The sequence below is a fragment of the Callorhinchus milii genome, unplaced genomic scaffold, assembly GCF_018977255.1.
Source record: "Callorhinchus milii isolate IMCB2004 unplaced genomic scaffold, IMCB_Cmil_1.0 Scaffold37, whole genome shotgun sequence".
NCBI lineage: Eukaryota > Metazoa > Chordata > Chondrichthyes > Chimaeriformes > Callorhinchidae > Callorhinchus > Callorhinchus milii.
In genome coordinates this window covers 369,660-393,094 of record NW_024704778.1, presented here as the reverse complement: position 1 = coordinate 393,094, position 23,435 = coordinate 369,660, and the positions used below count along the sequence as shown (strand labels likewise).

Here is a 23,435-nt window from a genome sequence, read left to right as displayed (position 1 = left end):
AAATTATTGTTAAGATTATTTATTTCGGATGGGATTATTACCCCCGGAAAAGTGATCGGCCAATCGACTAACAACCAGGTTCCTGCTTACTGCTGGTAAACAGAAGCGTGTGTCTGGAGTGAGGAATCTTACCTAAGGTTCGCCCTGATCCGCCCGGGAATCAAATCCAGGTCTCTCACTTGCGAGGCGAGGGCTCTAACCACTGAAGCTACAGGACTCTTGGCCCATTGGGGGCTCGAGCCCACAATCTTTTGATCCAGAGGGGCAGAGACTGAGCTGGTGTGGCCTGAAGGCATTCGTGACAAGAGATAAAACATAAAAATTGTTGGGAAATTAGAAAAAGATTTCTGCTCTGGAGAGCAAATTAATAATCCTTTGAACCAGAGATCCAAACAGTGTCACAATGTGCTGCACCCTGACCATTCCCCCCCTGCTCGGGTCATGACCCAACTGTGCAGCGCCTTGGGACGTCCTCCTGACGTGAAAGGCGCTCTATAAATGGAATCTTGTTGTTGTTGTTGTTGTTGCAGTCTCCACTCCTAATTGCCCATTAGCCTGGTGGTACAACGCTGGAACGTTAATGGTCCCTCTGACCTGCCTGGACATTCTGTGCACTCACATCTACACCTACCTCAACGGCAGGATATTGGCCTCTCGTTTCCATGCCACACAGGGATGGAGGCTGTTATTCCGAGCGATCCAATCCCTCTGCTCGATCGGCTCCGGCCTCCTGCGGGTCTCTCCTGCCCTCCATTCCACCATCGGAGGCCATGCTTCCACTTAGCCCTCCGCCTTTCCCCCTTCCTTCCCATCTTCAGATCACGCCTGAAAATCTTACCCTTCGACCGTGTCTACCATCACCTCCCTCCCTCCCTCCCTCCCCCCGGCTCAGGGTCAGGCTCCGCCACTGTCAAGCGCTCTGGGACGCCTCCTGGCGTGAAGGGAGTTGTGTAAATGAAGCCGTTGTGGTGCTGGTGGTGGTGGTTGGAGCACTCGCCTCGCAAGAGAGAGGGACCGGGTTTGATTCCTACTGACTGCTCAGTAAACAGAGGAACGTGTGTGGAGTACGGAAACTTGACTAAGGTTTCGCCCTGATCTGACCCGCCCGGGAATCGAACCCGGTTCCTCTCGCTTTGTCAGAGGACTCTAACCACGACACTGTGGTTTAAGTTGAAACTTTCTCTTTTGAGTTTAGTTGGAGCCACGTGACTGTGTTGGCCATGTGAATCTCTGCAAAACTCGGAGTCGCTCTCATTAGGGTTTAATGAAGCCACTATCTTCATTTGGAATAACATTAAAATAATTTCATTCCAAGGAAATCTTCCAAATTAATAGTACATTTCAGTCAGATCTCATTAACTTGAAGTCTAATAATACGTTCAGCTCGACAGTCTGAAATCAATCTCGTCTCTCTTACATCTTCATACCTTTCTGTCATACTTGACCCTTTTAATATTGGATGTCCTTTAACATTAATAATATTGATAATCCTTGCATTTGATATGGAGCCTTAACCCATATTCGAGAACGTCTCAAAGCGCTTCACAGAAATATACTGTAAAATTTATTGACTGTAATTTGTGGGTGAATCGCGGCAGCCAATTGCGCACAGCGGTGTCCCACAAATAGTTATGAAGGGGGTTATTACCCCCACCAATCGACTAACAAACGTGTTCCTACTTACTGCGAGGTAAGCAGAGGTGTGTGTGTGTGTTGTGTGTGTGTGTGTGTGTGGAGTAACGTGCCTAGGATTTCGCCCTGCCCGGGAATCAGCTCGCGAGGCGCACACTCTTAGCCACAATGCTGCGGACTCCACTCTACGTGCGCATTTGTCTTCTGCTCTCCCAGCCCCCCCCAAAGCTCCCCTTCCTGCACTGCGCCAAGTCAAAGCCTTCCAGTCCTGATAGTATATGAAAGAGCAGAGAAAAGGTTTCATTAAAATGTTATTAACTGTGAACCCAAGAAGCTCCTTATGAAGGCAATTAGAATATAAAGTTCTGAAGTCCCTAAAGCCCAGGACCAAAATTAACAAAGCTCACAACCCCCTGAGCCTTCCTGCCAGCAAATGGTGGGAATTCTACAATAAGGTTAGTGCAGAAATTATATTTATTAGCCAGAGAGAAGAATTGAAATCTCCGTTCAATTAGGCAAACACGTTTAACCCTTTCAGTCGCCCCCATTCAACTTTCTGTGGAGATGCCGGGCAAACTGATTGTGAAAATCTACCTCTCTTCCCAACCTTTCGGTGTTTCTCACGGAATGGCTGACAGTGGAATTATAACAACAATAATAATAATAATTGATTTGTGCCCCTTCGATCCATTGCATCAGAAACTTCTCAAAGCGCTTCACAGGTAGTCGTCAAGTCTACCTGTATTCCTGGGCATTTTAGCGTCCATTTTACACAGAACAACATCTGAAAATTAGAGCTGAGGCCATTTAGGAGCGAAATCAGAGGCAGTTTTCCACCCAAAGTGTAATGGAAATTTGGAAATCTCTCACTTTCCCAAAAAGCTGTGGATTGAGGCTGAGATCCATTCACATTGTCCAGACTGAGGTGGAGTTGTTTGTGGGTCAGGGGATCAAGGAATATGCAGCAAAGGCGGGTAAATGGAGTTGAGGTACAGATCACCTGTGATCTTATAGAATGGCGGAACAGGCTCAAGGGGCTGAATGGCCTCCTGTTCCTGTGTTCCATAGCAACAGTGCGACAAACAGCTGTGAAGTGAATGAGCCATTTATGGGCTGAGCCGGGCTGAGCTGAGTCGGACTGAGCTGAGCTGGGCTGGGCTGGGCTGGGCTGAGCCGGGCTGGGCTGGGCTGAGTTGAGCTGAGCTGGGCTGGGCTGAGCTGGGCTGGGCTGAGTTGAGCCGGGCTGAGCCGGGCTGGGCTGAGTTGAGCTGAGCTGGGCTGGGCTGAGCTGGGCTGGGCTGAGCCGGGCTGGGCTGAGCCGGGCTGGGCTGAGTTGAGTTGAGCTGAGCTAGGCTGGGCTGAGCCGGGCTGGGCTGAGCTGGGCTGAGCTGGGCTGGGCTGAGCTGGGCTGGGCTGAGCCGGGCTGGGCTGAGCCGGGCTGGGCTGAGCCGGGCTGAGTTGAGCTGGGCTGGGCTGAGCTGGGCTGAGCCGGGCTGGGCTGACACTTAACGTCCATTGAGCCGCTACTAAAGTAGAGAAGTGTTGGGATTTATGGTCATGTTAATTTCTGGCCTTTCACAGCCGACTGGTAATCACACATTGCAGGTGGGTGTTCATCACTACAAGGCAGACAGCACACAGTCATTAAACCCCTCTGTAGTCGGGCAGAGCTGGTCACAGCGCTGTCAGTCAGTCAGTCAGTCAGTCCGTCTGTCACACAGCGCGTGGGTGCACTGCACCGCACACAGTGCAGGGGGAGGATGGGTTAGATGTCCACGTTCCACCCTGAACCACGATGGCACCATCTTGACACTTACCCTGGAGTTCTGTAGCTCGGTGGTTAGAGCCCTCGCCTTGATGGAGAGGGCCCGGGTTCGATTCCTGGCGGAACGCTGGCCAAGTTTCCTTACGCCGCACACGCGCCTCTGTTTAGCAGTAAGTGGGAACCCGCTTGTCAGTCGACTGGTGGATCACTTTCCGGGGGTAATAATCCCTCGAAAAAAAATAATAGTTTGGCCACTCAAGCCACGGCCGTTTGTGGGGCGCTGCTGTGCGCAATTGGCTGCCGCGTTTCGCCCACAAAATACCCACAGTCACTACACTTTACAGTGAAGTCTCAAAGATGTGACAAGGCGCTATGTCAGGTATCAAATGCGAGGGTTGTTATTCTGTTTAAACTCCTTCCCGCCCGCGAGTGTTTTACGCTCTTTCCGAAAAGGCTGCGAACTTGTGAAGCCAAGACTATGACAGCAGCAGCAACAGCGCCGCTCGCGTTCACACAGCGCCTCATGCGAGGCAGTGTCTCAGAGCGCTTCACAGGGCCAGACCGGGGGGAGGGAGGGAGGAAAGGAGGAGGAGGAGGAGATGACCGTAAGCTCGGTCGAGAGAGGAAGGTCCTGAGCGCCTGTTGGGAGGCCATGGTCACGTGAAAGGGTTGTGTAAGTGTAGATTTGTATCTGAGTGCTTTCCCCCACTCCCTGCAGAACGAACAGAGAGAGAGAGAGAGAGAACGACTCACCCATGAGACTAGCAGAGGTGCGGAGCTCAGATAGAGAGAGAGAGAGAGAGGGTAAGCATGAAGAACGCCGCACACAGCTCCAGTGCACAACTGCCTTTGGCAAAGTCACCTCCAGATACGACACGAGCTGAGAGTTTAATTGCGCTGCGAGCAACGGAAAGTTTTTTTTTTGGTGGGGGGGGGGTGGGTGGGGACCAGTCGGGTGTCTGACACACGTGACTGACACCCAGCCCCGTTGCTTAAGAGTCTCCAAACCCAACTGAGCAAGAGGCCCCCCCCCACCCCCCACCCCCCACACCTGGGAATGCCAGAGAGATAGCTGGAATGGAATGCGCTCTCTCTCTCTACCGACTCGTTCCCACTCCCCCACTCTTACCCCAACTAGTCCCCACTCCCCCACTCTTACCCCAACTAGTCCCCACTCCCCCACTCTTACCCCAACTAGTCCCCACTCCCCACTCTTACCCCAACTAGTCCCCACTCCCCCCGCTCTTACCCCAACTAGTCCCCACTCCCCCGCTCTTACCCCAACTAGTCCCCACTCCTCCCGCTCTTACCCCAACTAGTCCCCACTCCTCCCGCTCTTACCCCAACTAGTCCCGACTCCTCCCGCTCTTATCCCATAGTCCTGCACGGTTTCCTTTTCAAATACCTATACAATTCCCTTTTGAAAGCTATTATGAATCTGCCCTTGCCGGCCTTTCAGGCAGTGTATTCCAGACCATAACAGCAACGGTAAAAAAATGTCTCCTCGTCTGGTCTCCTCTCTGGTTCTTTTGTCGATTACCTTAAATCTGTGTCCTCTGGTTACCGACTTTAGAAACATTTTACCTGGTCCAGGATTGCTCTAAATCACTAATAAAATTGAATTACACTTCATTCATTCAATCACTCATCCATTCAGCCCGTCAATCCACGATGAAATACAAATCATCCCAAATGGACATTTTCTTCCAAAGTGATTCAATTTGGGTAGAAAATTCTGTCTTTAGGTGATGTTTGGCACTGGATTGTTGCTATATTTAGTTGCTAAGCCTTAAATTCTGGGCCATTTTTCACTGTAATGCAGAGAGCTACACAGCAGCCTGAGTAATGTATCTACAGATGTGCTGTGAACCTGGAGATTTAAATGGAGTCTCTATTACTCACTCACTCCCGCACTTACTCTCTCTCTCTCTCTCTCTCTCTCACTCACTCCTGCACCTTCTCTCTCTCTCTCTCTCTCTCTCACTCACTCACTCACTTCCGCACATTCTCTCTCTCTCGCTCTCTCTCACTCTCTCACTCTCTCACTCACTCACTCACTCACGCACTTACTCTCTCTCTCGCTCTCGCTCTCACTCACGCACGCACGCACTCTGTGAATGATTTACCCGGTTGTTAATCGATTGGCAGATCGCTTTTCTGGGATAATAATCCCTTCAAAAAATAATTAATAATAATTTGGGCACTCAATCCCACGACTGTTTGTGGGACGTCGTTGGGCGCAATCGGCTGCCGCGTTTCGCCCACAGAACACACAGTCACTACACTTTACAGTGTATCCCGTGAAGCTCTTTGAGTCGTCTAGAAGATAAGGCGCGATACCGAATACACTATTATTATTTATTTTAAAAAGAGGCCCGATGGCCAGGCAGATGGTATAATCCTGCCGCGGGTGCTGCCTGTTGCCGACTCTCTCATCCTTCACCGCTTTATGTTAGTCATCAAAGCCCCTCTGATAGCTGGGACCAGGGGACGGCGTCTGTGACTGAGCCTGAGCTCAGGGAGCCGTCCTCACAACTGTTTATCTGCCGCTTTCATCCACAAACCACTCGAACACCCTCCAGGTCTTGTTTTGCTGCAAATAATAATGTGGTCTCTCAATCCACCACTTTGCAGCTGTGCCCGATCGGCAGCCGCGTTTGGCACACAAAACACACAGTCACTACACTTTACGGTGTATTCAGTGAAGCGCTTTGAGCCGATCCACCGACGTGATAAGGCGCTGTATCAAATGCAAGGATTATTATTATTATTTATTATTCATAATTATTATTTGCTGTGTGTATGTCTGTGTCTGTCAGTCTGTCTCTCTCTCTCTCTCTCTCTCTCTGCCCACTTGTCTCCTCGCAGTGGTTTTGTCTCTGGTATCCACCTCCCATTCCAGCCTTTTCGATCAGCGAGTGGCAGAGAGATCAAAGCCAGAGAGAGCAGTGTTTTATGTATTATTGATGGGCAGCCCAGCCCGTGGTGCAGCCATAACTGAGGCAGCGCGGACTGCCACTCACACAGGAAGGGAGAGCAGCAGTACACAGTGCAGCACTAACAACAGCAATACATTACATTTACACAGCGCCTTTCACCTCGGGAGGGTGGGGGCAGGAGGGCGATCGAAGCACGGTTGAAGAGGAGATCTTGAGATGTGCCTTGAAGGAGGCGAGGCAGGGAGCGAGGCGGAGGGACTGTGGGATGGAGTTCCAGAGGGTGGGAGTAGGGCTGAAGGGGATGATAACTGCGGCTTTACTGCTGATATCCCACATAACAGCAGTGTTTGTGTGGCCTTGGATATCGAGTGCAGCACTCGATTCTACCTTATCTGTTGGCATAATTGCTGTTGTAATTATATTATCAGTGATGAACATGCTTTTTTAAAAAAAAACATTAAAAAAGTATCTAAGTGACCGCAGGCCTGCACATGGGGGAATCAAACTTTCAGGTATTACTGTTCTATGTTACGATGCACACAACCTTCCCAGATTTAAGAAAGGAAACGTGTGCGTTTCGGGGCTCGACTTAGATTGCAAAGCAATAGCAGTCGCCTGAGGGATTGGCGATGGTCGCTGGAAAATGTCTTTTTACCGAGTGAAGCATTTTTTGATACAGAAGAAACGCAACTGCCTTAACACGTGTAAACTTTTCTCATCAGTTTGTTTGTTATGCGTCAAGCAATGCTTCAGATGTTACGTTTTTTTTGAAAGAGAACGAGAAAGAAAAGTGAAAAAAACATTTCACTTGAAAAGGTTTCTGTGAAACTTGTTTGAAACAATTCCCTCCCAGCTCCGAGGCTATATTTGTCTTGGTGCTGAGCTGATACAGTCTGAGCCTGAGATCAGCCTCGCTCACCCTCCCTCTCTCGCTCTCGCTCTCGCTAGCTTTGCCTGAGGAGTGTGGCTGCATGATGCCTTCATCCTTTTCCTCTCAGTTTTTCCCACGCACCTTTACACGGCTCTCTCTCTCTCTCTCTCTCTCTCTCCCTGAGGAGCCATCACTGCTCGTACTGTCGCTCTCAGTTACCAGCCCGCTGTGTCGCTGTACATCACCTTACTGGGTCAGACAGAGGTTGACGTACCACCCCAGGTCAGGATGGTATTGATAGGGTCCTGCAGTGTCGTGGTTAGCGTACTCGCCTCGAAAGCGAGTGGACCCGGGTTCGATTCCCGGGGATTATTACCCCCGGAAAGCGATCCGCCAATCGACGAACAAAGGGTTCCTACTGACTGCTGGTAAACAGAGGTGTGTGTGTGTGGAGTAAGGAAACTTGCCTAATGTTTCGCCCTGACCCGCCTGGGAATCGAATCAAACCCGGGTCCTCTCGCTTGTGAGGCGAGCGCTCTAACCACCACATACAGGACTTGTGTGTTTACCCCTCTTCCACCTGTTTGCCCAGGTTTAGTTATGTCGGGGGGGAGGGGGGATCAGAGGAGACCTGCTGAACAATTCATTTAAAGTCTGTGTAATTGCAGCAATATCCCCAAACCTGATGCTTTGTGTAACGGATCCCACCTGGGGTTTGTTTTACTCCGATGCTTTCTACTTTCCCCTTTAATTATAGATTACAGCAGCCGAGAGAGGCCTGGGTACAATAGACCGTCCGCCAGTTACATTGCACTCGCTTTTCTGTCATCAGTAAAATTAGCATCTGAATAGCAACATTGCAGTCCTGTGGGTCAGTCGCCTCGCAAGCGAGAGAACCTGGGTCCAAATCCCAGGCCGGGTGGGGCCGGGCGAAACCTCAGGCAAGTTTCCGTGAGCGGGAGATTAATGCAGAGAATGTAGGAATTCCATCAATTTTCATTGATGGAAAATTGGGTGACCAATCTTCTGCTTCAGAGAGAGGTATAACTCCACCACAACCCACTCCGCCTCCATCAAACTGTGTCTCACTTCATCAATCTCTGGTCAACAGCCATGATCTAATAGAATGGCGGAATAGGCTTGAGGGGCTGAATGGCTTCCTCCTGTTACCTTGTTACTCCGGGATGAGGAGAGTTATGGAGGATGGAAGGGAAGTGGACGGGTGGTAGAGAATATAGACGATGGCTTGTGGTTGTCTATATTGAGAGGGTTACAGTAACCGCTTACAGACTTGAACACATGTGATCAGTGAGCACACTGTGTGTGCTCCAAGGTCAGGCTCAGAGGGAAGGTCCCAACAGATAGCCAGAGCCCAGGGAAATCAACAGCGCGACCAGCGACATTCAGGCAGACGCACAGACATGGGGCGGCGCGTTAAACCCATCAAGTGAATCTCTGTACAAACACGGGAATCCCAGCAGCTGTGTGTACGTGTGTGATTGCTTGTGTGTGTGTGTGTGCTTGTGTGCTATGTTGACACACGGTTCCATTTTGGCGTCCTGAAATCAAGCCACTTTTGGACTTGCTTCATCTCCTGCTAAGTCGGACGCTTTCAACTAATATTGAGCGTGGAGTTGAATAGTTTTGGAAGGTATTTTCACTGTGTTTGCATATCATTGCGCCTCTTAACACTTCCCCCCATTCCAAACATCCTTCCCCTCTCTGCCGGCCGTGATTACAATGTGCCCTGACATCTCCTGACTATTCTAATGATGTGTCAGAAATAATAATTCTATAAAAAGCCTAGACTTCAGGTTACATCTTGCAGTCTGCAGGCCGGTGTGCGATGCGTTCTGACGGCCACAGCTTCGCTCTGATCCCGCCAGGGAAGGGGCCGCAGCCTTCGCCTGGCTCCACAAACCACTGCTCTCCACGGAGCGCTGTAGCTCAGGGGTTAGAGTGTTCGCCTCGCAAGCGAGAGGACCCTGGTTAGATTCCCGGGCGGGTCAGGGCAAAACCTCAGGTAAGTTTCCTTACTGCACACGCCTCTGTTTACCAGCAGTAAGTAGGAACCCGGTTGTTAGTCAATTGACAGTAATAATCCCTTCACAATAAATATTAATTTGTTACTCAATCCACAAAGTTTGTGAGACACTGCTGTGCGCAATTGGCTGCTGTGTTTCGCCCACAAAATATACAGTCACTGCACTTTACAGCAAATCCTGAGAAGCGCTTTGAGACGGTCTCAACGGCAGTTGAAGAGGTAGGACTTCAGGCACGACCTGGAGATGGGGAAGGAGGGGACGAGGAACAAGCAGGAGGCCAGAGCCAACCGAGCAGAGGCAGCGGGTAGTGGAGTGGGGGAGAGAAAGCAGGTCAAAGAGGTAGGGAGGTGCCAGGGCGTGAAGGGATTTGTAGATGATTAGTGACCGGTACATACATAACTGTCCCCTTTCAGACAGTTGTGCCACACAGGAAACAGCAGCCAGGATTAGTCACTGAGAAGTGAATGATTTGCCCCTGGGTTCCTGTCGTTGCTGCTGGGTTTTAGTAAGAGGAATATTCCCATTGTTTTTTGTTTGGTTACAACAATAATGATTGATGAGGGTGCCAAGGAAGCTCTCCCAGCTCACCAGCCCTGCCCGCCCGCCCGCCTGCCTGGCGCCAGCCACACACCAGCTAACACTGCACAACGTGGCCAACACATTACTCTGTCCCTCGCACAATCTCCAGTCACGGAACACGTGAGGCCTTGTAAAACCAAAGCCGTTAAATTGGGAGAAATCGTCAAAAGATAACAATCGTAATAATCGTTGCATTTAATACAGCGCCTTTTCAGGTCGTTGAGACGTCTCAAAGCGCTTCCCAGGATACACTGTAAAGTGAATTGACTGTAATTTGTGGGGGAAACACGGCAGCCAATCGCGCACAGCGGCGTCCCCACAAACTGCGTGGATTGCGCTGTATCAAATGCAGGGATTATTGTTATTATTAAACGCTTGCTGCTGGCGGAGGAGAGAGAGAAAGCCAAACCTCGAAAAGTGCGGCTTGAAAGTCTTGTAGCATTTGCAATCTCTATTACGAGCGGCGGAATAGAGAGAGGGATTGTGTTCAGTGGGGCAGACACTGTAGGTAATGCCTTCAGCGCACTCCGAACCGTGTGCCACACACACACGCGCGCACACAGCGCACTGTAACAAGGCCTTTAGCCTTCACTGATTTATTGTGATAACTGACAAACATCTGTTTATTACGGCCGGTGACAGCTGCTCTGATTGTATTCCCACCGTTACCTGTTGAATGGCCTAACATCTCCTCTGGGTCTGTCAGTGGAGCTGCGCCAGGTTTGATCAGAAGGCAACGTGCGATGTTTTATGAGCCTCCTCCCCAGAACTTTCTCTTTCTCTCCCTCCCTCCCTCCCTCCCTCCCTCCCGCTCGCTCGCTCTCTATCTCCCAAGTCAAAGCTGATACACCGATTTAATGAAAGGACATGTTGGATTGTCAGAGATGCCGTCTATCAGATGAGAAGTTAAACTGAGGTCCCGTCTGACTGTTCAGATGAACATTAACAGTCCTGTGATGCTATCAGGAAAGCGGAGGGTGTGTGTGAGTGTGTGTGTGAGTGTGTGTGTGTGTGTGTGGTAACCGTATGATGTATAATAATCCTTGCATTTGATATAGCGCCGTATCACATCGTTGACATGACTCAAAGTTCGTCACAGAATATACAGTAAAGGGAATTGACTGTATTTTGTGGGCAAAACGCAGCAGCCAATTGCGCACAGCAGCGTCCCTCAAACAGCCGTGGACTGAGTGACCAAGTCATTATTTTTTTGGGAGGGATTATTACCCCCAGAAAGTGATCCGCAAATCAACTGTAAGTAGGAACAACCGGGTTCCTACTTACTCATCGGTAAACAGAGGCGTGTGCGTGGAGTAAGGAAACTTGCCTAAGCTTTCGCCCTGACCCAGATTCGAACCCAGGTCCTCTGCTCTAACCACTGAGCTGCAGTGACTGCCTCGTGTACAAAGTCAGAGTTTCAGCTAAGTCTGCAGCTCAGCTTAACAGCCGATTACTCAGCTCCATCACTGGGGACAGGGAAAGAGACCTGGGAGACTGAGCTGATCAGAGAGAGCGAGCGCCTGCCTGTACAGGAGAGACCGTGGCTAACAGAGGCTCTGACGGGGAACGTCACTCACACGATCACATTTCTCTGCCCTTGCCCAGACCGCCTCATACCGGCCCGTCCGCTCCCTCCGCTCAGTGGGCGCCGGCCTGCTCCGCTTCCCCCGCCCCGGCTCAGTCCACCCCACCATCGGCGGCCGGGCCTTCAGCCTGTCTGCCCCCACCCTTTGGAACTCCATCCCACAGTCCCCTGGCCTCGCTCCTTCTCTTGTCTCCTTCAAGTCACTTCTGAGGACCTTCCTTTCCAACAATGTGGATCAGGGATTTGTACGTACGTACAGTGACCCCAAAAATAATGAAGCAAAAAGGAAGAATTTTACTAAACATTAAGAGCGAGCGTCTGTCCATCAGCGTAGGTACAGTTCAGTTCAGCATCATCTCACGGAAATTGATCTGTCATGAGAACACGGTTTATTTACCTTTAGAGAAAGCTCACACATTCTGTCGGCAGGTGGAATCGAAATATCAAGCGCATGAATCTATGAAGCTGTCAGAAGCTGACGGTGATTTATATATCAAATCCCTGCTCCCATTTCATGCTCTCACACTGCTGGGCATTTCCTGCAGAGCTGAAGGGTCTGGTCACAGTCGTGATGTCTGTAATATCTGACTACAGCCACACTCTCTCTCCCCCACTGTGGGTTTTTTGGTCAGCCGGGTGTCTGACACCCACAGAAACCCGTCACCGTGACCGGTCGGGTGTCTGACACCCACAGAAACCCGTCACCGTGACCGGTCAGGTGTCTGACACACACGGAAACCCGTCAGCGTGACCGGTCGGGTGTCTGACACCCACAGAAACCCGTCACCGTGACCAGCCGGGTGTCTGACACCCACAGAAACCCGTCACCGTGACCGGTCGGGTGTCTGACACCCACGGAAACCCGTCACCCTGACCAGTCGGGTGTCTGACACCCACGGAAACCCGTCACCGTGACCAGCCGGGTGTCTGACACCCACGGAAACCCGTCACCGTGACCAGTCGGGTGTCTGACACCCACGGAAACCCGTCACCGTGACCAGTCGGGTGTCTGACACACACGGAAACCCGTCACCCTGACCAGTCGGGTGTCTGACACCCACAGAAACCCGTCACCGTGACCGGCCGGGTGTCTGACACCCACAGAAACCCGTCACCATGACCGGCCGGGTGTCTGACACCCACAGAAACCCGTCACCATGACCGGCCGGGTGTCTGACACCCACAGAAACCCGTCACCGTGACCAGTCGGGTGTCTGACACACACGGAAACCCGTCACCGTTGCTTAAGAGTCTCCAAACCCGACTGAGAATTCCCCAAATCCCCCCCACACCTGGAAACCCCCGAGATAGGCTGTTGGGATGGAATGCGCTCTCTCTCTCTGGAGGGACGCCCCCTGTTTACCTAATTCCAGAGAGTATTAGGCACAGGTTGGGTGAGAGCCAAGGCTTGGGTGGGTGGGTGGGGGTGAAGCCCAGACTGTGTGTTGGGGTAACTGCTGGGGTCTAACCAGCTAAACCCACACACAGCTCGGCCATCGAGAGAGAGAGAGAGTGTGCACTGTCTGTCTGGCCAAGCTTTCCCGCTGCTTGTCCAGCCGGGACCACCCTCCCCGCTAGTTAGGGCTTTGGTGGGGTTAACAGGAGGTTCTGTGATTCGCCCACAAAATATATAGTCAATTGAATTAATTTTACAGTGTATCCTGTGAAGTGCTTCGTGGCGGATCGAAGACGTGATAAGGCGCCATATCAAATGCAAGGATTATTATTATTATTATTATGCCACCCTGGGAATAAGGGGGTTAATTCCTCGTTGTGTGAAACATCATACACCACAGGACCAAAGGGGATTACCAGCCGTGTGCCTGAGAGGCTGAAGGTCTATTTGATTTATAAGCACTCAGAGAGTTTGAGATGGAAGGAGAGTGAGTGAGTGCCTACTGCCTTTACAGACTCACTTTAACAGCAGATTACAGGCACACAGGGCTGTTCAACACAAGCCCACAGCCCGGTTTATATGGGGAATTGGATAAATACATGGAGACAACTCATATAACAAGGTGTAAAGAGAGACCAGAAAATGGGGTTGGAGTAGAGAGCTGCAGCGGGGGAGCGAGCCCCAGCACAGACACGATGGGGAGAGAGAGAGAGAGCGCGCAGGGAATGGGGTTGGAGTAGAGAGCTCCAGTGGGGAGTGAGCCCCAGCACAGACACCATGGGGAGAGAGAGAGAGAGAGAGAGAGCAGGGGATGGGGTTAGAGTAGAGAGCTCCAGTGGGGAGTGAGCCCCAGCACAGACACGATGGGGAGAGAGAGAGAGAGAGCAGGGAATGGGGTTGGAGTAGAGAGCTCCAGTGGGGAGTGAGCCCCAGCACAGACACGATGGGGGTGGGGGGGGGAGAGAGAGAGAGCGCAGGGGATGGGGTTGGAGTAGAGAGCCCCAGCACAGACCCACGGCCTCCTTCTGTGCTCCAAACGGTACAGTTCAGCCTCTCTTGTAATAATAATAATAATAAACCTGATGTGGCGTCTTATCGCCTTGGGATATGAAAGGAGCCGTGTATGTGTAATGTGTTGCTGATGGTGGTGGTTGATGACAGGCAGACGCCGAGCAGAGGCGCTGGGAGCAGGAGACTGAGGCCATGCTCTACTGGATGTATTAACTGTGGTTCCTGCCGCTAACCGCTGTGGTTCTGCCTGTCTCCATGTTTATATGAAAGCAATCCCATCAGCGGCTAACTCGAGGCATAAAACACCACAATATAGTGAACATAAAATAGGAACCTTAATTACATTTTCCCTTTCTGAGGGCGAGTTTCCAAAGAGAGGAAGAGTTACTACGGGCCGTGGCGCAGAGGCCGAGAGAACGTCCCACATTAGAGGGAAGTCTAGCATTTGTTATAATAATAAGAATAATAATATTGATCTTTGCATTTAATATAGCGCCTTCAAAGCGCTTCACACAAGATAGTGTAAAGTGAATTGACTGTATTTGTTGGGGCGAAACCCGGCAGCCAATCGTGCACAGCCGTTTCCTACAAACAGTCGTGGTTTGAGTGACCAAATTATTATTATTATTCATTTAGTTTTAGAAGGGGTTATCACCACTGGAAAGCGATCCGCCAATCGATCAACAACTGGTTTCCTACTCACTGCTCAGTAACCAGAGGTGTGTGTGTGTGTGGAGTAAGGAAACTTGCCTAAGGCTTCGCCCCGACCCGCCCGGGAATCGAACCCGGGTCCTCTCGCCTGCGAGGCGGGTGCTCTATCCATTATGCTACAGGACTCCACGGTGGTGATGGTGAGACACTGTAAGCTGTTCCCAGGAAACAGAGAGCTTCTAAAGATCTCGTGTAATTGACTCACATTTACCAGAGCCGTGCTTACTGAAGACATTAAAATGATGAATGTTTTGTGTTTACGGCAGTCATTCCACGCTGAGACCAATAAAAAATTCATGAAATTCTCAATCTGCCGCAGCCAATGCAAAGTGCCCGGCGTGTCGGGCACCGAGTACTTAAAAGTTAGAATAAAATAATTACTGAACGTCAGGTGTAAGCCATTAAACAATGCGCCTCTGGATTCACTCACAAAAAATCGCCCGGTCACTACGCTTTCCAGGGTCCTGTGCAGCACTTTGGTTCCCTCGTGTTATCTCTGGCGGTGAGACCGACCGACCGCAGGAGTGTAAGGTGGAGTGACTGGGCACTTTGTGGGCGGAACATATGAGATCCGATGGGCCAAATGCTTTGAGGCCTTTTCGATGCCAGCGCAGGGGTTATCCGGTGCCCTCCCCTCCCCTCCCTATGCCCCGCCATATTGTGGGAGCCAGATGTGGAGCCAGCTGTGCGGGGACTTGTTCCCCCAACGCTGCCCCGCAGCAGTGCTCTGATCAGCTTTGCACAGCGCCAGGGAAGTGACGCGGCCCATTACAGGCAGCGATTAGCAGACGGCAATCAGGAGCGATGGCGCTGACTGTCGTCATAAAGTGCCAGAGCCAAGCTTGCTCAGTGCCACGTTAACACACGCACACACACACACACGCACACACACACACGGGCACACACACAAACACACACAAACACACACAAACACACACACCCACACGGACACACACACACACACCCACACGGACACACACACACACACACACACACACACCTACACACGCACACACACACACACACACACAAACACACACACCCCCACACGGGCACACACACACACGGGCACACACACAAACACACACAAACACACACACCCACACGGACACACACACACACAAACACACCCACACGGACACACACGGACACACACACACACACACACACACACGGGCACACACACAACACACACACACACACGGACACACACACACACAAACACACCCACACGGACACACACACACACACGGACACACACACACACACAAACACACCCACACGGGCACACACACACACAAACACACCCACACGGACACACACACACACACAGACTTTACTACATTCATAATAAAAGTAATAGTAATCCGTGCATTTGATGCAGCGCCTTATCACGTCTTCGAGGCGCCTCAGATCACTTCAAAGGATAAACGGTAAAGTGTAGTGACTGTATATTTTGTGGGCGAAACGCGGCAGCCGATTGCACACAGCAGCGTCCCCACGAACAATCGTGGATTGAGCGACTAAATTATTGCTATTATTTTTTTTAAGGGATTATTACCCCCAGAAAGTGATCCACCAATCGACTAACAAGTGGGATCCTACTGACTGCCGGTAAACAGAGGCGCGGTGTGCGCGTGTGTGTGTAGTGAGGAAACTTGCCGAAGGGTTCACCCTGACCCGGCCGGGAATGGAGCCTCGGTTGCGAGGCGAGGGCTCTAACTGAGCGACAGGACTCCACTTCCTCCCTCTCCACCTCCACCCCTCGTGCACAGAATTCCCACTGAAACTGTCACAGTTTTATTCCTTTCAATCTGTTGTTTTCTGCAGCGTCTTTAGAGCGTTAACTAACCCTGAACGGCTGCCGGAGAGTACGTTTCAAATCGCAATGCACTTGGGGAGACGCGTTAACTTATATAAAGTGTCACTTGGGCCTCCGTTCTGGAACCTTGACTCCCCGTCTCAGCCGTCTGAGCTGATCTGCAGCCCAGCGCTGGGGGAGCAACTGCAGAGGTGTCCACATCCGTTTGTGGGACGCCGCTGTGTGCGATTGGCTGGCGCGTCTCACCCACGAAATACACAGTCACTACACTTTGCAGTACGTCCTGCGAAGACGTCTCAACGACGTGATCAAATGCAAGAATTAATACTCTCCCCCTCTCTCCCTCTCACAAACACTTTCCAATCGAGTGGGACTTTCTGCCTCTAACCCTCCGCCTCGCCCCCTCCTTGCCCATCGTCAGGTCGCACCTTTGCCCAGTGCCTACGCTCCCCTCCCCCCGACTCGGTGATGTGCGCAGCCACTGTTGTGTAAGTGCAAGTTGTGCATCTTTCTGTGATATTTCCCCCGAAGGGGTTGTTTGGAAGCGGATTTACTGCTGTGAATGACTTATACGGTGGTGGCTGGGGGGAGATGGACGGTGCAGGTAACAGCTGAAACCTTAGTGCGCTGTTCCCTTTCAGCACTGATTCCCCGACTGCACAAACAGCTCAGTGGTTAGAGCACTCGCCTCGCAATCCAGAGGACCCGGGTTCGAATCCCGGGCGGGTCAGGGCGAACGTAGGCAAGTTTCCTTACTCCACACACACACACGCCTCCGTTTACCAGCAGTCAGTAGGAACCCACTCGTTAGTCGATTGGGGGATCACTTTCCAGGGGATAATAATCCCTTCAAAAAAATAATAACAATAATAATGCGGTCACTCAATCCACGACTGTTTGTGTGGGACGCTGCGCTGCGCAATTGGCTGCCGCGTTACGCCCACAAAATATACAGTCACTAACCTTCACCATATATCCCGTGAAGCGCTTCGAGACGTCTCAACGAAGGGATAAGGCGCCGTATCAAATGCAAGGGTTATTATTATTAATATTGAAAGGGGGGGATCTGAGAGGATGCCGGTGTGGAGGGACCAGTTACAGCCGACGGAGACGTGATGTGTAAAGACAGGGCTGATCCGTCTGCGTCAGATTGGGGTTAGAAAGGCAATCGAGATTGTGAATCACCATTTGCTGCCAGTGACAGGAGCTACCTGGCTCTTCCCGGTGTGAAATGGCTCAATTGTGCACAGCCACTCTGTGTGCACCTTACACAGCCTTATTAATCCTACCCGGGAATCGAACCCTTGTCCTCTCTCTCTCTCGCCAGGCGAGCGCTCTAACCGCTGAGCTACAGGGCTCCGATACGTAGCAGGTGACAAACCCTCACAGCCGGGAGGGAGCGGGTTGCCGTAGAGCGATGCTGCGGCAAAAGTGGGCGCAAAGCGGGTCTTGCTCTGGGCTTCCCTCCGTTCACTAATGTGCTACTGACATCAGCTGGCAGCACGTCAGCACTGCAGCCTTTCCACCGGCCCCTCAGAGAGACCCCGAGAGCCGTTCAGTTTTTCGTGCAGCATCTGATCACGCCCTCGAGACGCCTCAAAGCCCACTCACACCATTGGCTGTAAGGTGTAGTGACTGCGTATTGTGCAGCGGCCGGTTATGCACGCAGCGGGTTCTCCTCGCAGCTCAGCCAGGCTCTCCGCACTGTTGGTTGGCACACTCTCCCCCTACAAGGCTTGTGTCGTTCAGTCCGCACTAACTGCCGCTCCCATTCCATCTCCCACTGCATCTGGACCAGTGTCTGCCATCTGCCCAGCTCTTCCCATGGCGTCCGGCCTGGAACAGCCCTCTGCCATCCTCCCCCTGCTGCACCTCACTTCCCTGTACAGTCACCACCCATCGCACTCACTCACCCACCCACCCACCTTAGCATAATCCTAGCATTTGATATAGCACCATGAGGAGCCACACTTTCAGTCACTAAACTTGCCCAACGTCTTGCCCTGCCAGTCCGGGCGTCGAACCCGGGTCCTCTGGCTTGCGAGGTGAGCCCGCTACCCATGAAGCTACAAGCCTTGTCTGCTCTGGCAGGAGTTGGGGCTGCGCTGTGTGTGTAAAGGAATGTCACATGAATGGATTATCTACCGTTTCTGCCGTTTTTGTGCTGAGATCAATCACGCCAGGCTGCCCGCTGGGGACAGTTATTCCCTTTTTAGCACCTTATTGCTTCGCTGGTGTGAATGAGCGATCGCTGTGTTTGCACATTAATATCCCAGCTCGGGTTATTTTAAATAAAAAATTAGTTTATGACAGAAAGGGAAGTTTAAATGGCAGCATTTTGTGTTTTTGTCTTGACGTGCGGAGCTGTGCTGGTGACATGGTCAATATGGAGCTATACAATAAGCCTTAATAATAATAATAATAATAATAATAATCCCTGGACTTGATACAGCGCCTTATCACATCGTTGTGAAGTCTCAAAGCGCTTCTGTCACAGAAAATATACTTAAAGTGTAGTGACTGTGTATCTTGCAGGTGAAATGCGACAGTCAATTGCGCACAGCAGTGTCCCACAAACATACGTGGATTGAGGAACCAAATTATTTTTTGAAGGGATTATTAACCTCCTTGAAAGCGGTCCACCAATCGACTAACAACCGGTGTCCGACATGCTGCGAGATAAACAGAGGTGTGTATGTGGAGTAAGGAAACGTGCCTTGACCTGCCCGGGAATCAAACCCAGGCTCTCCCCACTGAGCTCCAGGACTGCACATTTCCTTACTCCACACACCTGATAATAATCCTCCAAAACAAAACAATAATAAATTGGTCATTTTCGATCTACGACTGTTTGTGGGACATTGCTGTGCGCAATTGGCTGCCGCGTTCGCCCACAAATATACAGTCAATTCACTTTACAGTGTGTTCTGTGAAGCGCTTTGGGACGTCCTCCCGACGTGAAAAGCTCTAACTGGCCCCAAGGTGACGTATTTGGCCACGGAATGTCAGATCGAGTCAGCCCTCTGTGACGGTCTCCAGTCCGGTTCCTGAGCCAGGAGGGTCTGCAGTACCCAGGGCGCTGGTGATGACAGCACAGCCCCAGCTCTGCGTGGGGAGCGCAATATAAATGCAAGTTGTTGTGTTGTTGTTGACTTCAGCCTCTCTGCCCCCACCCTCTGAAACTCTAGCCCACAGTCCCTCCTCCTCGACCGCTTTCTTGCCTCCTGCAAGGCCCGTCTCAAGACCCTCCTCTTTGTCTGTGCCTTCGGTCACCCTCCTAACCCCCACCCTCCCTGCCCTCCACCCCTCCTGATCCCAAACCCCAGCTCGGGTCCAAATCCCTGACCGTCCAGCGCTTTGGGAAGTCCTCCCAACATCGCCGTGTGAATGTAACGTCTTGTTGATATCTTTAAGGTTGGATGAGCCACAGTCCGGGACAGAACGCCTACCTTGACAGAGTAGATCCGGGGTTAGACATGCTGGTTTACTGGTTGACAGACACCACTATAACCTGGTTGCACTCCAGGCAGCAGGCAGCGAGCTTGTGTTGCGGCCAGTCGTGCAGTGGGCGAGCAATGTGGGAGGGAGAGAGGAGAGAGACCTGTTACTCAGCAGTGAGCTGCCAACTTCACTTAACAGCAACGCAGTGCGCTTGTGAATGTCCAGCTGTCTCCTTGCCTCCGTCTCGCACTGTGTTCGGTCACTCATCCGTGGCTCCCTGTGAGCCCTCCTCACTGACACGAACACAATGGCTGCTCCCACTTGTCATGATCGCCCCTCGCGTTTGATACAGCGCCTGATCACATCGTTCGGGCGTCTCAAAGCGCTTCACAGAAATTACTGTAAAGTGAATTGACACAGAGCCGTGGTTTGAGTGACCAAGTTATTGTGCTGAAAGGAATAGTTGAGGGACAGATCGGCCACGATCTAATTAAATGGCGGAACAGTCTCAAAGGGCTGAATGGCCTCCTCCTGTTCCTATGTTCCTAAGGGACTTGGCCTGTAACTCGCGGGCGGGCGAGGAGATTTCCACACTAACCTCTCCTCTGTTCTTCTCTTGCAGACCAACATTCAGTTCCTACAGAACGTACTGAACAACGAGCAGTTTCTGCACGGCATTGTGGACACCCAGTTCATAGACGAGAATCCTGACCTGGTCAACCTGCGGCCGGGACAGAACCGAGCCCAGAAACTGCTCTACTACCTGGGTAAGGCCGCTGGCCCCTTCTTACCTAGTGCTCAGGGGTTAGGTCGCTCGCCTCGCAAGCGAGAGGACCCGAGTTCGATTCCCGGGCGGCTCAGGTCAGGACAAAACCTGAGGCAAGTTTCCTTACTCCACACACACACACAGACAGACACAAACAGGCAGACACACACACGCCTCTGTTTAACCTTAAAATAAATTAATTTATTAAAATAAATTAATTTACTTTGATGATAATAATGACTTGGTCACTCCAATCCACGACTGTTTGTGGGACGCTGCCGTGCGCAATTGGCTGCCGCGTTTCGCCCGCAAAATACGCAGTCACTACACTTTACGGTATAATCTGCTTTGAGACGTCTCGAAGCACTATGTCAAACGCGAGGATTATTATCATTATCAGCCTTTATATGGGACACATCAATAGGCAAACACACCCATTAATATTAGACGCCATCCTAATCAGTTAAGTTTAAAAATGTCAACACAAATGAATCATTATTGCTGCCCCGACATGACCTCCTGATTTATCTACTCTTCCCACCCATCTCACAGTCTGCCAGCAATCAGTTTGCGTTTGCCTGCCTTTCAGCTTCTAAATATAAATTTGCTTTGTGCAACGCTGATTTTCTTACCCGTTGATGTATGGGTTTTGGTACTGATGCCGATCTCTGTTCTCTCCCCACACGCTCACACGTGCATATCAAACATACCCGCACGCCACACTCACATGGACACGCACATGCGCACGCACATACACACTCACACGCGTATACATAGGGGCACTCGCACGTACATGCATAACACACGCACAAATCTTGAGGCACCGCATTGGTGGGGGGGGGGGTGTTGAGTGCAAATTGGCTGCCACGTTTCGCCCACGGAACCACAGTCACTACACTTTACAGTATATCCCGTGAAGCGCTTTGAGACGTCCCCCTGCAGGGGCTGCACCAAATGCAAGGATTCTCACTCTCCTTATCATCCAGGTCACGTTATGGTGAATGGACCAACCACCCCCATCCCTGTCAAAGCCAAGCCCTCCTCTGTGGATCCCATCATCCCCAAGATACCACTGGGTAAGTAAGTGCTTCACCTCTCCCTGCCCCTCCTCTCTCGCTCTCGCTCTACCTTTCTCTCTCTCTTTCTCTTTTTTTTTCTCTCTCTGGTCAGGTGTGTGCCACTGGGTAACCTCCCTCTCCCTCCCTCCCTCCCTCCCTCCCTCGCTCTCCCTCTCTCTCTCTGAACCACAGCATTGGATGAGCAGAACTTTCCCTCTCAGTAAACGTTAATGGTGGATGTACACACTGCGCCTTCGGGAGATGGAAGGCAGATCCTGCAGCTAATCTCACTCATCAAAAAAAAAAAATGCGGTCGCTCAACCCACGACTGTTTGTGGGGACGTCGCTGTGCGCAATTGGCTGCCGTGTTTCGCCCACAAAATACAGTCAATTCACTTTTCAGTGTATCCTGTGAAGCGCTTTGAGACATCTCGAAGACGTGATCAGGCGCCGTATCAAATGCGGGGATGATCATTAGTAGCAGCAGCAATGTTGCTGTATCCAGGGCCACTGTTAATAATATTGGCCAGATTATTCTGTGCGGTGTTTATGATTGTGGTGACTTATTATCCATGTCATTGTTTAAGGCGCCGTGTAAGCCAGGCATTAAATGACCAAAAATTTCATTAACTCTTCCCAACTCACGAGCGTTGAATCCATTTAAGGAGCTGGCGTAACCAATGCCAAGCCTGTGCCACTCTCCCTAGGGTCCTGGACATTACAATACTAACAACAACCACTTTGTTTTGTGCACTGGAGCGAGTGGGAGGCTTTCACTCATCGCCGGCTCGGCCCACATTCACCTCCACCGCGACACCGCGGAGTTTACAGAATGTTCACGTGTCATTGAGACGACAACAACTTGCATTTACACCGCGTCCCAGAGCGCGGGACAGTGCCTGAGCAGCACAGCGAGCCCGGGGGGAGGGGGAGGTGACCGCAAGCGCGGTCAGAGAGCAAGGTCTTCAGGCGCGGCCTGAAGATGGGGAAGGAAAGGAGGGGGCAAGGCAGCGGGAGGGATAGAGGGAGAGAGTTTCAGGATGTAGTGTCACTAATGAGCCATCCAAAAAAAACTGTTGACTCAATCCACGACTGTTGTGGGGCACTGCTGTGCGCAATTGGCTGCCACGTTTCGCCCACAGAATACACAGTCACTACACCTTGCAGCATATTCCGTGAAGCGCTCTGAGACGTCTCATTGACGTGATAAGGCGCTGGGTCAAGTGCAAGGATTATTATTGTCACCTTCAAAAAAAAAAACAGAGTCCAAAACAGGGAGAAGAGGTTCAACGCTGAGACACAATTAGGCAAAATGCACAGTCACTGCACCTTACAGTGCGTCTGCTTTTGAGACCTCCGGCCGTCAGTCAGTCTGTCAATCAGGGCTCCCAGCGGTGCTGGTTGAGAACGGTAGAAATAGCTGAACTCCGCAGCCTTGAAACCTCCTCTGAGCCTCAAAGTCTCCGCTGGGGACTTTGTACGGTGAGATGAGAAGCGCCGCACAGCGCAGGGAGGCTCCGAGGTAAGGACAGGGAAGCTCGTGTGAGTCCCTTCCCTGAGCCGCTGCTATAACCTGCTCCGGAACGCGAGCACGCAGTGGAACGAGGCAATTAATTCGCACAGTTTCCATTGTCTATCGGAGATAAATGTATTTAAGTGGTGTCCTTCCTGAGAGAGGGGAGCACTTCATTCAGTCGTGTGAGAGGGAGGGCGGGGCAGCGAGCACAAAGGAGGTTTGATCCGTCGTGTCTGTGCTGGCGCTCGCTCCCCCGCTGAAGCCTCTCCTTAAACCCCACGTGCTGCGACGTCGAGGT

The 23,435-nt window shown here is 51.4% G+C and overlaps 1 protein-coding gene across 1 annotated transcript in view; it reads left to right on the top strand.

Annotated features, from left to right (window-relative positions):
• LOC103190321 (pyruvate carboxylase, mitochondrial) overlaps positions 1-23,435 on the top strand; it is a 203,447-nt gene that overhangs the window by 142,528 nt on the left and 37,484 nt on the right. The window contains exons 12-13 of the mRNA XM_042345251.1: positions 20,420-20,564; positions 21,550-21,639. Of these exons, the coding sequence (XP_042201185.1) occupies positions 20,420-20,564; positions 21,550-21,639 (235 nt within the window). The remainder of the gene's footprint in view (positions 1-20,419; positions 20,565-21,549; positions 21,640-23,435) is intronic.